The sequence below is a fragment of the Echeneis naucrates genome, chromosome 19 (assembly GCF_900963305.1).
Source record: "Echeneis naucrates chromosome 19, fEcheNa1.1, whole genome shotgun sequence".
Classification (NCBI taxonomy): Eukaryota; Metazoa; Chordata; class Actinopteri; order Carangiformes; family Echeneidae; genus Echeneis; species Echeneis naucrates.
Window position 1 is genome coordinate 1,562,879 of NC_042529.1, and position 12,112 is coordinate 1,574,990.

Here is a 12,112-nt window from a genome sequence, read left to right on the forward strand (position 1 = left end):
CTCATTTTTCTATTTTATTTGATTGTAAATAATTTAGGACTCTTCATAAATATCAGCTGATCTTTAGATGGTCAGATTAAAAAGAAACATAAACAAACTGCTCTTCTTTGAGGGCCCTCATGAAAAACACTTTTATTTGTTTCGTTTGATTCAATAGTCAAAGAGAATAAGAAATATTCCTTTTCCCAATTTTATATTCATAAATATAAATTCTGTATTAATAAATGTGTGTTTTTATAAAACTCATCTGTACAGCATCAGCATGTGTAGCTCTGTCAGTATTTCTGTGGCAGTTAAACAGTCCCTGGTTATTTCTCTCCATCTATATTCTCCCATATTATCCGTCTTTGCTCTTTGACACCAAAGAATAACTGAATATTTAATAATTTTAACGGTTTTTATTGTTTTTAAAACACTTTTAGTGGATTTCTTGAACACACTCGGTTGCGCTCTTGAACGCAGCCTCGGGGTCGATTCGAAGAAGCACAGCCGGGGTTTCTGGTGACGTCACACAGGAAAGTACACACACATATACACACACACAAAAAATACAACACACAGCAACGGACAACACCGACTCTTCCTACCGACGGCGGCTCATGACACGGAGGCCCGGACCGCAGGTGAGTCCCGGGGCACGTTTTGGCGGCATTCGGCCGGAAGAGCCCCGCCGGCGGCCGCCTTCGTTTCCGAACGCCGGAACGCTACCGAACGGCGGCGGCTACTTCCCGGTATGCTAACGGCTGCTAGCCAAATGTGGCTAACACTTCCAAATTAAAATAAAACGAGCTGTGTGGACGGGTCGGACCGGGCAGCGGTGCTGTGTTTTGGGGGAACAGACAGGCAGTTTGCGGGTCAAACCGTCAGCTGCTCCGTTAGCACCGAACATTAACTGACATTAACCTCTGCAGCTCTCCAGGACGTAGCCATGTCCCTGAGCTGGAGCTGTCTAAGGCGTTTTGTGTGTCCATCAGCACAAATGTTGGAGAAATAAAGGCAGTAAAATAAATCTGAGGGCCTTTTTGCTGCTGTCGTGGAAAGGCTATCTCTTCAGCTAATGGTTTAATTAACTCAGAAATACTTCATCCATCCACAGGAGACCAAATGTATCTTCAAACGTCCAACACATTCAGATCATTACTGAAGCCAGTGTGTACAGCATTTGTACTTAAAACATGACTAAATGGATGAATCCCCTTCTCCATAGTTTTTGTCTCATCAGATAATCAGGTTTGTTAAATGTTGCAGGAATAGTTACAACGATGGAGAAACCTCCCTTCAGGCAGAACCAGAGCTGCGGAGAATGGGAGCTGAAAGAGAGGCTGGGAATGGGTGGCTTTGCTCATGTTTACCTCTACCAGCACCATGTGAGTTTAAACTGTGAAACTCTTCTGTATGTTAGAAGGATGAACGGGGGTACGGGCTGTGCAATGTTTCGTACCAAGCTGAAGTTAGTGTAACTGTCCAGAAAACAGACGTGAAACTGTTTCGTGTCATGAACATAACTAATACTGAATGAAACAAGTTGGCGCCATCAATGCACAGATAAATGGAAGCACAGATGTCACTTGAAAATAGCAAATACTGGATGCAAATGTTGAGACAAAGCAGACCTCAGTATCCGCCATAAACCACATCAAGAAACATGAAGTGGAGTTTCTGGAACGGCCTTCACAGTCCCCTCAAGTGAATACCTCTGAAATCCTGTAGGTAGATGTGAAACATGCTGCGTCTGCATCTAAGTATACCTCTGAACCTGAAGCCATCTGCAGGAAGAGTGGGCGAAAATTCATTAATCAAAAACAAAAAGATTCAAAGCTGCAAACAAAATGTGTGTGAAACGCTGTGATGTCTGTTAAAGCGGGAGTTTCTACACTGACAGAGGACTTTTCGGTTTAAGTTCATGGTTGGATTAACATTTAAAGGAAGGCTTATTTCAATGCCATGTTTGTTTGTTGATGTAACAAAGCATTTGAATACAACTGCATAGAAATCACCTATGACTTCACACAGCCTGCTGTTTTTTCTATAATGTGTTTATGTACCTATGTGGTAAATTTCCATCGTCTGTTTTGAAGGAAACAAATGAAAAACTGGCGGTGAAGATGTGCCGCCTGGAGCTCACACCAAGAAATAAGGACAGATGGAGCAGAGAAATCCAGATCATGAAAAAGTGTGTTCTTATAGTCTTTTTCTTTTTTTAAAGAAAATTCAGAGTGATATCCTGATATTATAACAAAATCTAACATATGAGCTACTGTGCAGGCATGGAAGTGGTGAATGACTAGGTAAAATCTGTATGCTATGAAAAACTAATGTAGCTCTGACCTGCGCTTCTCTGTCACTCAGATTAAACCACATAAATGTTGTGACGGCCCGAGACGTCCCAGAGGAGATGACGCAAATAGCCTTAAATGATCTTCCACTGCTGGCCATGGAGTACTGCTCCAAAGGAGACCTGCGGAAGGTGAGCGACATCCACAATAAACCAGATGAAGTCTAAATTGCTGTTTGCATTTGAAAACAAGCTCAGCTATTCTTTCTAAGTTCATATTTCTGGGTCGTCCAGTGTGTCTGTCATCACAGCAGGTTGTATCACTTGTATTTGTTTTGGTCACAGATGCTGAGCAAACCTGAGAACTGCTGCGGTTTGAAGGAGAGTGAAGTTCTCTCGTTACTCAACGATGTCGGTACGTCCAGAGTCGTCCTTCCTCTGTGTGCACCTCCTTCATTTTGGTGTTGTGTGTCGTTCAACCACTGACTTCTTCTTTAGGGTCCGGCATCCAGTATCTGCATGAAAACAAGATCATACACAGAGATCTCAAACCTGAAAACATAGTGCTGCAAAATATCAACGGGAAGGTAAACTTTTTCTTTCTGGTTTCCTGCCTCATCTCTCTGATGTTTCGTCGTCTCACATTCACTTTTTCTTCCACAGCTCGTTCACAAAATCATTGACTTAGGCTACGCTAAAGACCTGGACCAGGGAAGTCTGTGCACTTCCTTTGTCGGCACACTGCAGTACCTGGTAAGGGTTCAAACTAACAAAGGATTTTTTATTTAATGTCAGTTGGATCATTCTAAACTTCCTCAAGCTTTCATACGTTATGAAGGGAAAACCACTAGATGACCAAATGCACCATGTTGACAAGCTCAGTTTTTTCCCTGCAGGCGCCGGAGCTCTTTGAGAATAAGCCGTACACGGTGACGGTGGACTACTGGAGCTTCGGCACCATGATATTTGAATGCAGTTGTGGATTCCGGCCGTTCTTGCACAACCTGCAACCTGTGCAGTGGTAAGTCAACAATGATGATCCAGTCATGATGGCATGGCATGTTAATGTTGCCCAGGAGATATTTATTTGAGCTGATGATCTGAGTGCAGGGAGAAGCCAATTATTGTAGTTCTGCAGTGAAACAGCTCATGGAGGCTGTGAAGTATAATTAAATCCAAATTTTAAATATTTATAATTAATTTTAAGACCAAGAAAAGATTAAAGAATATTTAGATATTTTTATTTTTCTGTCGTTTGACTGAACAAAAGCTTCATGATTGCTCATCATAACAGTTGCAGATGATTGTAATCAAATCAACTCACTTTCCTCCTCAGGGCCAGCAAAGTGCGGAATAAAGGTCCTAAAGACATCATGGCTGTAGAGGATCTGAATGGAGAAGTCAGGTTCTCCACACACCTCCCCTACCCCAACAATCTGAGCAGGTTGGAACCCCTCAGATCTGTACAATGAAAGATTCTTCATCTGTTTTTAACCAAGATGAGAGCTGCATATCCTTTCCTGTGAGCACAGATTCTGTTGTTCACTGCCTTTGTTATTTTGTCTCCCAACTGTTTTGTAGGACGCTGTTGGAGCCAATGGAGGCGCTGCTTCAGCTCATGTTGAAGTGGGATCCTGTTCAGAGAGGCGGGAAAATGAACTCCGAAACCAAGAAACCTCTTTGCTTCGAAGTACTGGAGCAAATCCTGAGTATGAAGGCAAGTTCTTCAATGTTTTTAAGCTTTTTTACCAACTTTTAAACCAGCTGTGAGATTTGTGAGTGTGAATGACAGCCCCCCTCCTCATGTCTCCTCAGGTGGTCCACATCCTGAACATGACCACAGCTCAGGTCCACTCTTTCCAGCTGACTCCGGACGAGAGTCTCCACAGTCTGCAGAAGCGCATCGAGGCCGAGACCAAGATCGAGGTGGTGAACCAAGAGCTGCTGCAGGAGACGGGGGTGTCGCTGGACCCCAGGAAGGCCGCTGCACAGTGTGTCCTGGATGGAGTGGTAGGACTGCAGACCTTTTAAACCTGTTAAAGCTTTAAGTTCACCATTATCATCACATGAAGGAAGAAACGTCCTCTGATGTAACTTGAAACTAAAGAACATTTTGTTTTAAAACAGGTTTATCAGGTTTGTGTCATTGGTCACATTCCTCTCAAATCTTAAGCTCTGTACTGTCTGAAAGAGCCAACCTTTTATTCTCGTCTCTCACAGTAACATTTACTAAAGCAGGAAAATTTGTGCAAAAGACTCATGTCAGAACTGATAAATGAAAGTGATGCAGGACAAAAAAAAAGCGGATATCATGATTCATAGCACATTTGCTATGTGTTGAGGGACTGTTAATGATCTCGGTGAATGAGGTCATGAGCTACAGGAAGTGATGATAATGTACTTGTCTCTTGTGCAGAGAGGCTGGGACAGCTACATCGTCTATCTGTTTGACAAGAGCATCACCAAGTACTCTGGCCCCTTCAGCGCCCGACAGCTGCCTGACAAAGTCAACACTATAGGTGAGTTGATTTAAAGGGTGCAGTTAGTCCTGCAGCAGTGTGAGGTAAATCTATACTTCACTACTAAATATTTAAAGTTTACAGTGTCAGTACAAGATACATTTGGCATCCAAATCTCATTCTTACAGTTGTGTACTTGATCTCAATCCACCAATCTCACCAGGGACTCTGTTTTAACACTTGTTTGACCTTTTCAGTCCAAGAGGCGAAGACCCAGCTGCCCCTGGTTGCTTTGAAGAAGGTCTGGGGTGAAGCCGTGAGCTACATCTGTGGCCTGAGGGAGGACTACAGCCGACTGTTCCAGGGACAGAGGGCGGCTATGTGAGTCACATGACCAAATTTAATTTACCTCGCAGATCATCAAGTCTATATTTATCGCTGCAGGTTGTTTAAAAGGTGCAAACAAACCTTAACCACACCAAACTCAAGTGAATCTCCTAAATATTAATATCCTGCCATCGGAGAATACTCACTCTGCAGGGAGCTGAGGGGGATTTGTTGGCAGTCGCACCAGAACAAAAACACAGGAAATTGTTACAACAACAGAATTTTGTGTGTGAGAAAAAATTGAATCAGGAGGGTGTTAATGTCTGTTTACTGCATTTGGTGGACAGAGTGATCCTGTCTGGTCAGAAATCAGGTTACGGACGGTTCTGTGTGTGAGATGTGAGTTTTCACTGAGTCCAGATTGTGTCTCTTAGGATGCTGTTTGTCTGTTTGTCTCATCTGTAGGTCTTTGAAAGTCTTAACCTGAAGGCTTTGTGAGTGTATACACTTCCAAAAGTCATAACTTCCTATGAGCCTTATCGCTTCCCTGTGGTTTGAGGTCGAGATGCTATGGGGTTTTTTTTTTTAACCCTTAAACTAGAGAATTGGCTCTTTCTGTGAAGTCTGTGTGTGACATTAGATTATTAGATGGATAAACTTGTGACCCAGGTTGGGTAGTGTCTGGGCTGCTCTATATCAGACATGCCTATCAGAGTGTCTCATTTAGAGGCCGAGCTGTCAGCTCCTTGTATGTCCAAAGTCTCTGATCTCAGTGAGGAGAAATTGGTCCGAGTTCATTGTGTTAACAGAATGAAGACGATAAGATGTGATGCTTCCTTTTGTAAACATGGTTTACATTACTTTTGTCTTTAAGATAAGAAAAATTCTTTCAGTTCTTTTGTTGGAGAAATGAAGTAGTTGTTTTCTGTCTCCTCGCCAGGCTCAGCCTCCTCCGCTACAACACCAACCTGACCAGGTGTAAGAACAGCATGTTTGGCTTCTCTCAGCAGCTGAAAGCCAAGTTGGACTTCTTTAAAAGCAGCATCCAGTACGACCTGGAGAAGTACAGCGATCAGATGCACTATGGGATATGTGAGTGTTTACCAGCTGCTGTTTGGGTTTGATGCGTTACACTGAAGATGTTGGTCATTCTCACATGTTGTCTGTGCTCATCCAAAGCGTCTGAGAAGATGCTGAAGGCCTGGCAGGAGAACGAGGAGAGAGCTGCTGCGTTTGCACAGGTAAATCATGTTTCTGAAAATAAAAATGGCCGGTGATGTTTCTCAGTCCTCACTGTGAAAGTTTGATCCCTGATTTGTCCTGCAGGTGGCGGAGGTGAGCCATTTGGACGATGAGATCATGGCTCTGCACTCAGAGATTGTGGAGCTTCAGAGGAGCCCGTACGCCCGACGCCAAGGAGACAAGATGGAGCAGCTGTGAGTGTGAATGTAGCCTGAACCCCCCTGAGTTCACACAACACAACATCTATGCAGCTAGCAGCCATAGTCTTGGAAAACATGTGTATACACAGTAAAGAACAGATGTTTTTAATGATAGCATTGATGTAACTTTGCATTTAGGTAAAAATTTGACTTTTCAACTGAGCAACTTGTATAAATGTTGAAATCATGTCAGATAAACAGCCTAAAAAAGCTTCCTTTTGTTGTGTAACATCTGTAAGGCATCTGATCACCAAGTGAAAACACGCAACTACAAATATGGTTCTCATAAACGGATCCTAATTGGTTGTGTTTGTGCTAATATTTGGTTTTATTTTGAAGTAGGCTGTGGAGCGTCCTCAGCCATTATGTCAACTGTCTGATGACTCGTCTGTAGCTCTTGTCCGTGCCAAAAATTCCTGAATTAGGAGTTTGGGGTTGAAGCAATCGGTTGTTTCCACCAGGCTGTTTGAACAATATAAAATGAAGACAGCATTAACTATATATAAAAACCTACGATGTAGATAATCTGTGTCCCCTGAGACTCTTTCTGCAGATGGACAGATATTATACAGATCTTTATTGTCACATACATTCAGGTTCAGCAGAACAATAAAACTCACTGTGTAGACCACCTTCTATAAACTAATGTGCAGAGCATGTGACACTTTTATTTTTCAGTATTTTAAAAGTTTGTTAAAAACTTTCACTCTTTTCTGTTAATGAATGAAACGCTTGTTGTGTCGTCTCATGGACTGAGAGAACTTCCTGTCACTTTCAGCAGCTGCCATTCATCATCTGCCACTTCTGGATGAAGATGAAAGGGTACATTTTTTTTTTTTAAAAACAGATGTGTATAAGTCTGAATTCATTTCATTGCAGAGAGGACAAAGCCATTGATCTCTACAAGCAGCTGAAGATGAAGTGTAAAAGTAAGAGATTTCTTTTTGTTCTTAGTGTTATGATACCAAATAGTAAGTCATCGAAAGGCTTTATTTTCCCCAAAAAGACAAGCCACTTCAGTGTTTATCTGATTTGTCTCTCAGTACCTGAGACAGATGTGAGCAGTGATAGTTCCGAGATGGTGAAGGCCATCATTCAGACCGTCCAGAACCAGGACAAGGTCCTCAAAGATCTGTACACCCACCTCAGGTGAGACGACTGTCCCCTCAACTTCCTGTCTTTTGAATTTGGATTATTGATGTATTGTTTGATGAGAGTAGATGCATTAAAAGAATTTGATTAGAAACCATTTCAAGGGCTGTCTTGTCGCTGTCCAACAGTAAGATCCTGATCAGCAAACAGAAGATTATTGACTTGTTTCCACGAATTGAGAAAACCCTGGAGAGCATCAAGGATGCAGACAACACAGTGATGCAGATGCAGATAAAGAGACAGAGAGAGTTCTGGCATCTACTCAAGATCGCTTGTGTGAGTTACTCTGCATTTTTAACTGTTATCCAGATTATTTCTTTTTCATTTTCTCCTCTTTGTTTTTACTTGAATGAAAAAAATCACCACTGATTCTGACACTTTGCCCCTGAGTCAGAGTCAGACTTTCGATCTGTGTTGTAAAAACAAAGTGCAGCGGGAGGCCGAGCTGCCTGCATTCATTTTGTAGGAGAAAGACGACACGTTTGTTATTGTTTCACATGTCAGTATCGTCTCTCTCCGTCAGGCTCAGAACTCGTCACGCAGCTCGATAGCAGCCAGTCCAGAGTCGTCCAACCTGCTGCAGGTTTCTCAGTGGTCACAGTCGGCGCAGCCTGTCAGCTCCCCCCACCCTCTAACGTCCCTCCCCGGGCCCAACGACAGGTAACCACCCAATGATAGTTTAAAAAATGAAATGAGGTAGAAAACTGCTGCTTCTCTGTGAATTCTGTTGATTCTTTTCTCTCTTATTTATTATTAATAAATAATTATAATCCTTGTTTCACATACAGAGTGCTGCCTTTTCTTTTTTTCATGGAACATAAAGAAGCCACAGATTTAATGGGATCTATTTTTTATCCAACAGGGTGTTGAACACAAGCCGTTCATATTAGTTTGAAACAAACTGTGTCATTACAAGGTTATTTCAGTGTGCTCCATCCCTGCAGCCATTCCGCTTTAAGTGCTGAAATACTACATTACATTGTACATATGTTCAAGATGGAGTTGTCATGTGATGAAGCATTTTCTCAAAGAGTCTGTGTGTCGTTTCCCCTCAGTGATGCTGCTCCACGTCTGCTGCAGGAGAACCAGAAGTACCTCAGTCAGCTGACCAGCCTGATGCAGGAAGCTGCCGACGAACAGGCCAAGAGCATAGTGGTGAGTCCACTCAGGAGTTGTTCTTTTTTTAAAGCAATTTTCTTTTTGAGCGCAACGTGAGAGGACGTGAGCAGTGGAGCTAATGACACTGGACTAAGTCTTATTATTTTAAGTAATTACAATCTAAAAATCAACTCGAAGAAAAACAGGAGTAAAGTCAGATTATTTACATTATACACCATGTTTTCCAGTGCTGACCGGAAACAGTGAAATCAATTTTATACTATTAAGCAAAAGCATACAAAGTGTTTCTTCATCGCGACTTCCAGAGGTGAAACTGACAGCACGCCAGTTTATGGGCATTAAAAGCTCTTCATTTTTTTTATAATTTAGTTCACATCGAAGAAACAGAAGGAACAAATAAAGTGTCTGTTCTGCACAAGAACACACTTTAAAATTAAATAAGGATAAGAAGGAAGCAGAAGTTGTTTTTTTTTTTTTTTTTTTGTGTATTAGATTCATAGTGCAGCTCAGAGGAAGAGATTTTAAAGCTTGAGTCAGTCAAAACTTTATGGTTATTTTCGTTATTTCTGCTTTTGGTTTGGTTTCATCTTAACACCGAGGTTTTCCTCTTTCAAGGACCAAGACTGGAGCTGGACAAAATACGAAACATTAACGACAAAATTAAAAAAGCGAAACGCGTAAGAACCTGTCGCGTCCTCCATCCCCGCTTGTGCTCCGAGTAACACTAAGGACTGTGAGCTGTCGTCACAGCGGAGCGGCACCAAACCTTGTATAGCTGTACATGGACTCGGGATATTCTCTAAAAACAGTTCTCTTGATCTTCTTTTAAAAGAAAGAGGAAAAAAAAGAATCAATGAATAAGATGGAGACCACATACTCAGTGATGTCCGTCAACTCATCGTCATCGGTGGAAAGTTTGATCAACAAACTTGTTTTGTATGAGAAAACAAATGAAGCTGTCTCTCTCTCCTCCTTCTCCTTTCGCTGCACAATATTTATCATAACTCATAAAAAAAACTGATCGTTTTCATTTCTACTGTCATCACAAAAATTGAGCAAACTTGTAGCACCAGATTTCAGGGGGTCGAGATGGATTCATCACATGGGAGAGTATTAGGCAGAAACAAGGGAACTGGGTCAGCTTCGTGACACACCAGGAAGAGGCAGGAAGTGGTGGGAGAGGGAGGGAGGGAGGGAGGGGTCGAGGAGGAAATTACAATCAAGCAAACAGCACTTTGATACTCCCATGTATCCTCTGTGAAGAGACGAAACGTTCCAGGCTGCCAAAACTGTTGCAGAATTTACAGTCACAACAAGACGGAAACTGTTATTGTCTCACAATCACTTTAATATATTTTACTATAAACATAATGGGATCTAGATTCTGTGTACATTTTTTTTTTTTTTAATAAAGTGTAATGCATCATGAGTGTGACAGACGTGGCGGGCCATCATGTTTTTACTGTGTCTGTATTGTCTTTTTAAAAATGGCTTTTCAGTCTCATTTATGTGCACATACTATTTCTTTGGACGGTTGATGCTGCATTCATGTCATAGAAAATGTTTAAAAGGGTTAGGGTCAAAATAATTACTTCTCCATCAAACACAGAAGCATCTCTAGATTTCCGGACAGATGTTTGTTTGTTTAGTTTTTTATTGTTAATTTCAGCTCTAAAGAATTGCAACAAAATCTACCTTTTTGGGGGGGAATTGAATCCAGCTGCCTACAGTTTCTGATTATCAATGTGCAATGTGTATTTCCCATTCCATTGGCTGAGGCTGTCCTTCAGCACTCCAGAGTCCATTGGGATGTTTTCTGGTGAGAAATAGTCCAAAAAAACCAACAGATATTTTACGACTCTACAGCTGCCATTTGTTTAGTTTCAGGACTAATCAATGAATTAATTCGCTCGTCTGTTAGTGAAGCAGTAAACCAGTCACACATGAGGTGAACGCAGCATTTGTCCCAGAGGTTTCCGTCAAACACTGTAGCAGCCGGCATCTTCAGCCTTTGACCCAAACAGGGGAAGCTGATCGGATGATCTGAGACGCTCGCAGGAAACTCGGAACAGTAAACGACTGAATGTACTACGTCACACCGTCGGGTGTTCGCTGCGTTGTCGTGCGGTTACTTTGGGTCAGACAGAAACAAACTTTTCTAGCTGAGTTATATTTATGAAGCCGAAGTGCAATGGAGAAAGATATTATTTGGTATTTAAGTGACGTTTCTTTTGATTTGAATATTTGTTTCCATCTGATGGTTTAACTCTGAATGTTTTTGTTTTATTTTTAGACACGTCATTGTATAAAGATCAAATGTTTGCCTGGTAATAAAATAAAGACTTTGGCATGACGCTGGTGTTGGTTCGAATTTTTCACATTTTACAAAATCAGCAGCAGCAGCAGCAGCTGGCTGTCACAAGTTCCTGTTTTTCACTTTTTTTCCCAAGAAAGTTCTGACAAACAATGTCACATCTGTGTGATTACACACCGGTCGCATTAGTTTATTTTGTATTGCAACACATTTTTAGACAATTGCAGCAGCAGGTTATCCTGCTGTGGGGGGGGCCTGGGAACAATTGAGATAATTTGAGTCAACTATTGAACCAGAGTTGGTCAGTGTTTAAACTGAGTGATTAATCCTGAGTCATCGAGCTGGTCAGATTAACGTTACCTCTTCCTCCGTCCTTCTCTTTTTCTGTGTCAGTTGCAGAGTGGCTTTTGGTCAGACCTGTTCGTTTTTATTTGAGTTTTATGGTCAAGAAAAACTCTCAATGCCTCCAGAGGAGAGTCTGACATTACTGTTTCAACCTCCAACACATCAACGCAGTCAATACTGCTGCCTTTTTTCTTTTTTTGCATGTTAAAAGTTTATGTAGCTGGAGATACAATCGCACCCAGAATCGCTGAAACATGAACCATAGATCATCCAGATAAGACTATAATCAGATCACAGAAAAACTTGTCCTGGTTTGACTCTGGCATGTGCTGCTGGAAACTCTTGTGGGTTTTTTGTGAAATATTCAGAAAGTGGAATGTAAATCAGATGAAACGCAGCGCTGGCTCTATCACCTCCTGCTCATTGTGTTTGAGCAGAGCAGGCAACAAGCAGAGACAAAGCTCTAATGTAAAACAAGCCACGCTCGTTGTAAATGATGTTTTACGAGCAGCTCAGATTGTGAATCACTCGGTGAGAAACCACCCCCCCTGCTCCCAGCCTACATTCCTTTAATCTCAATTTCCCCCTCTGAGTGCTGACTTATTGTATCCATATATAGTTGGATTTACACATTTGTCATACAGTTTTTAGTTGTGTTAGAGTTTTTTTTTTTTACTTC

The 12,112-nt window shown here is 41.7% G+C and overlaps 1 protein-coding gene across 1 annotated transcript; it reads left to right on the forward strand.

Annotated features, from left to right (window-relative positions):
- The first annotated feature begins 494 nt into the window (after positions 1-494).
- chuk (component of inhibitor of nuclear factor kappa B kinase complex) lies at positions 495-9,944 on the forward strand. The gene is made up of 22 exons (XM_029527333.1): positions 495-623; positions 1,249-1,367; positions 2,079-2,173; positions 2,350-2,467; positions 2,621-2,690; positions 2,774-2,862; positions 2,939-3,028; positions 3,172-3,296; positions 3,612-3,719; positions 3,857-3,992; positions 4,091-4,285; positions 4,692-4,794; positions 4,992-5,115; positions 6,002-6,153; positions 6,241-6,302; positions 6,388-6,497; positions 7,383-7,432; positions 7,547-7,652; positions 7,784-7,931; positions 8,179-8,315; positions 8,711-8,810; positions 9,390-9,944. Exons 2-22 carry the CDS (start codon positions 1,263-1,265, stop codon positions 9,453-9,455), a joined length of 2,289 nt encoding a protein of 762 aa, XP_029383193.1. The 5' UTR covers positions 495-623; positions 1,249-1,262; the 3' UTR covers positions 9,456-9,944.
- The last annotated feature ends 2,168 nt before the right edge of the window (positions 9,945-12,112 follow it).

What these genes read in the sequence shown, in the direction of transcription:
- chuk (XM_029527333.1), top strand. Translation starts at nt 1,263, where the DNA reads ATGGAGAAACCTCCCTTCAGGCAGAACCAGAGCTGCGGAGAATGGGAG. An exon ending in TACCCCAACAATCTGAGCAG is followed by an intron (nt 3,720 to 3,856) that starts GTTGGAACCCCT and finishes ACTGTTTTGTAG; the next exon opens with GACGCTGTTGGAGCCAATGG. An exon ending in CTCCCCGGGCCCAACGACAG is followed by an intron (nt 8,316 to 8,710) that starts GTAACCACCCAA and finishes GTTTCCCCTCAG; the next exon opens with TGATGCTGCTCCACGTCTGC.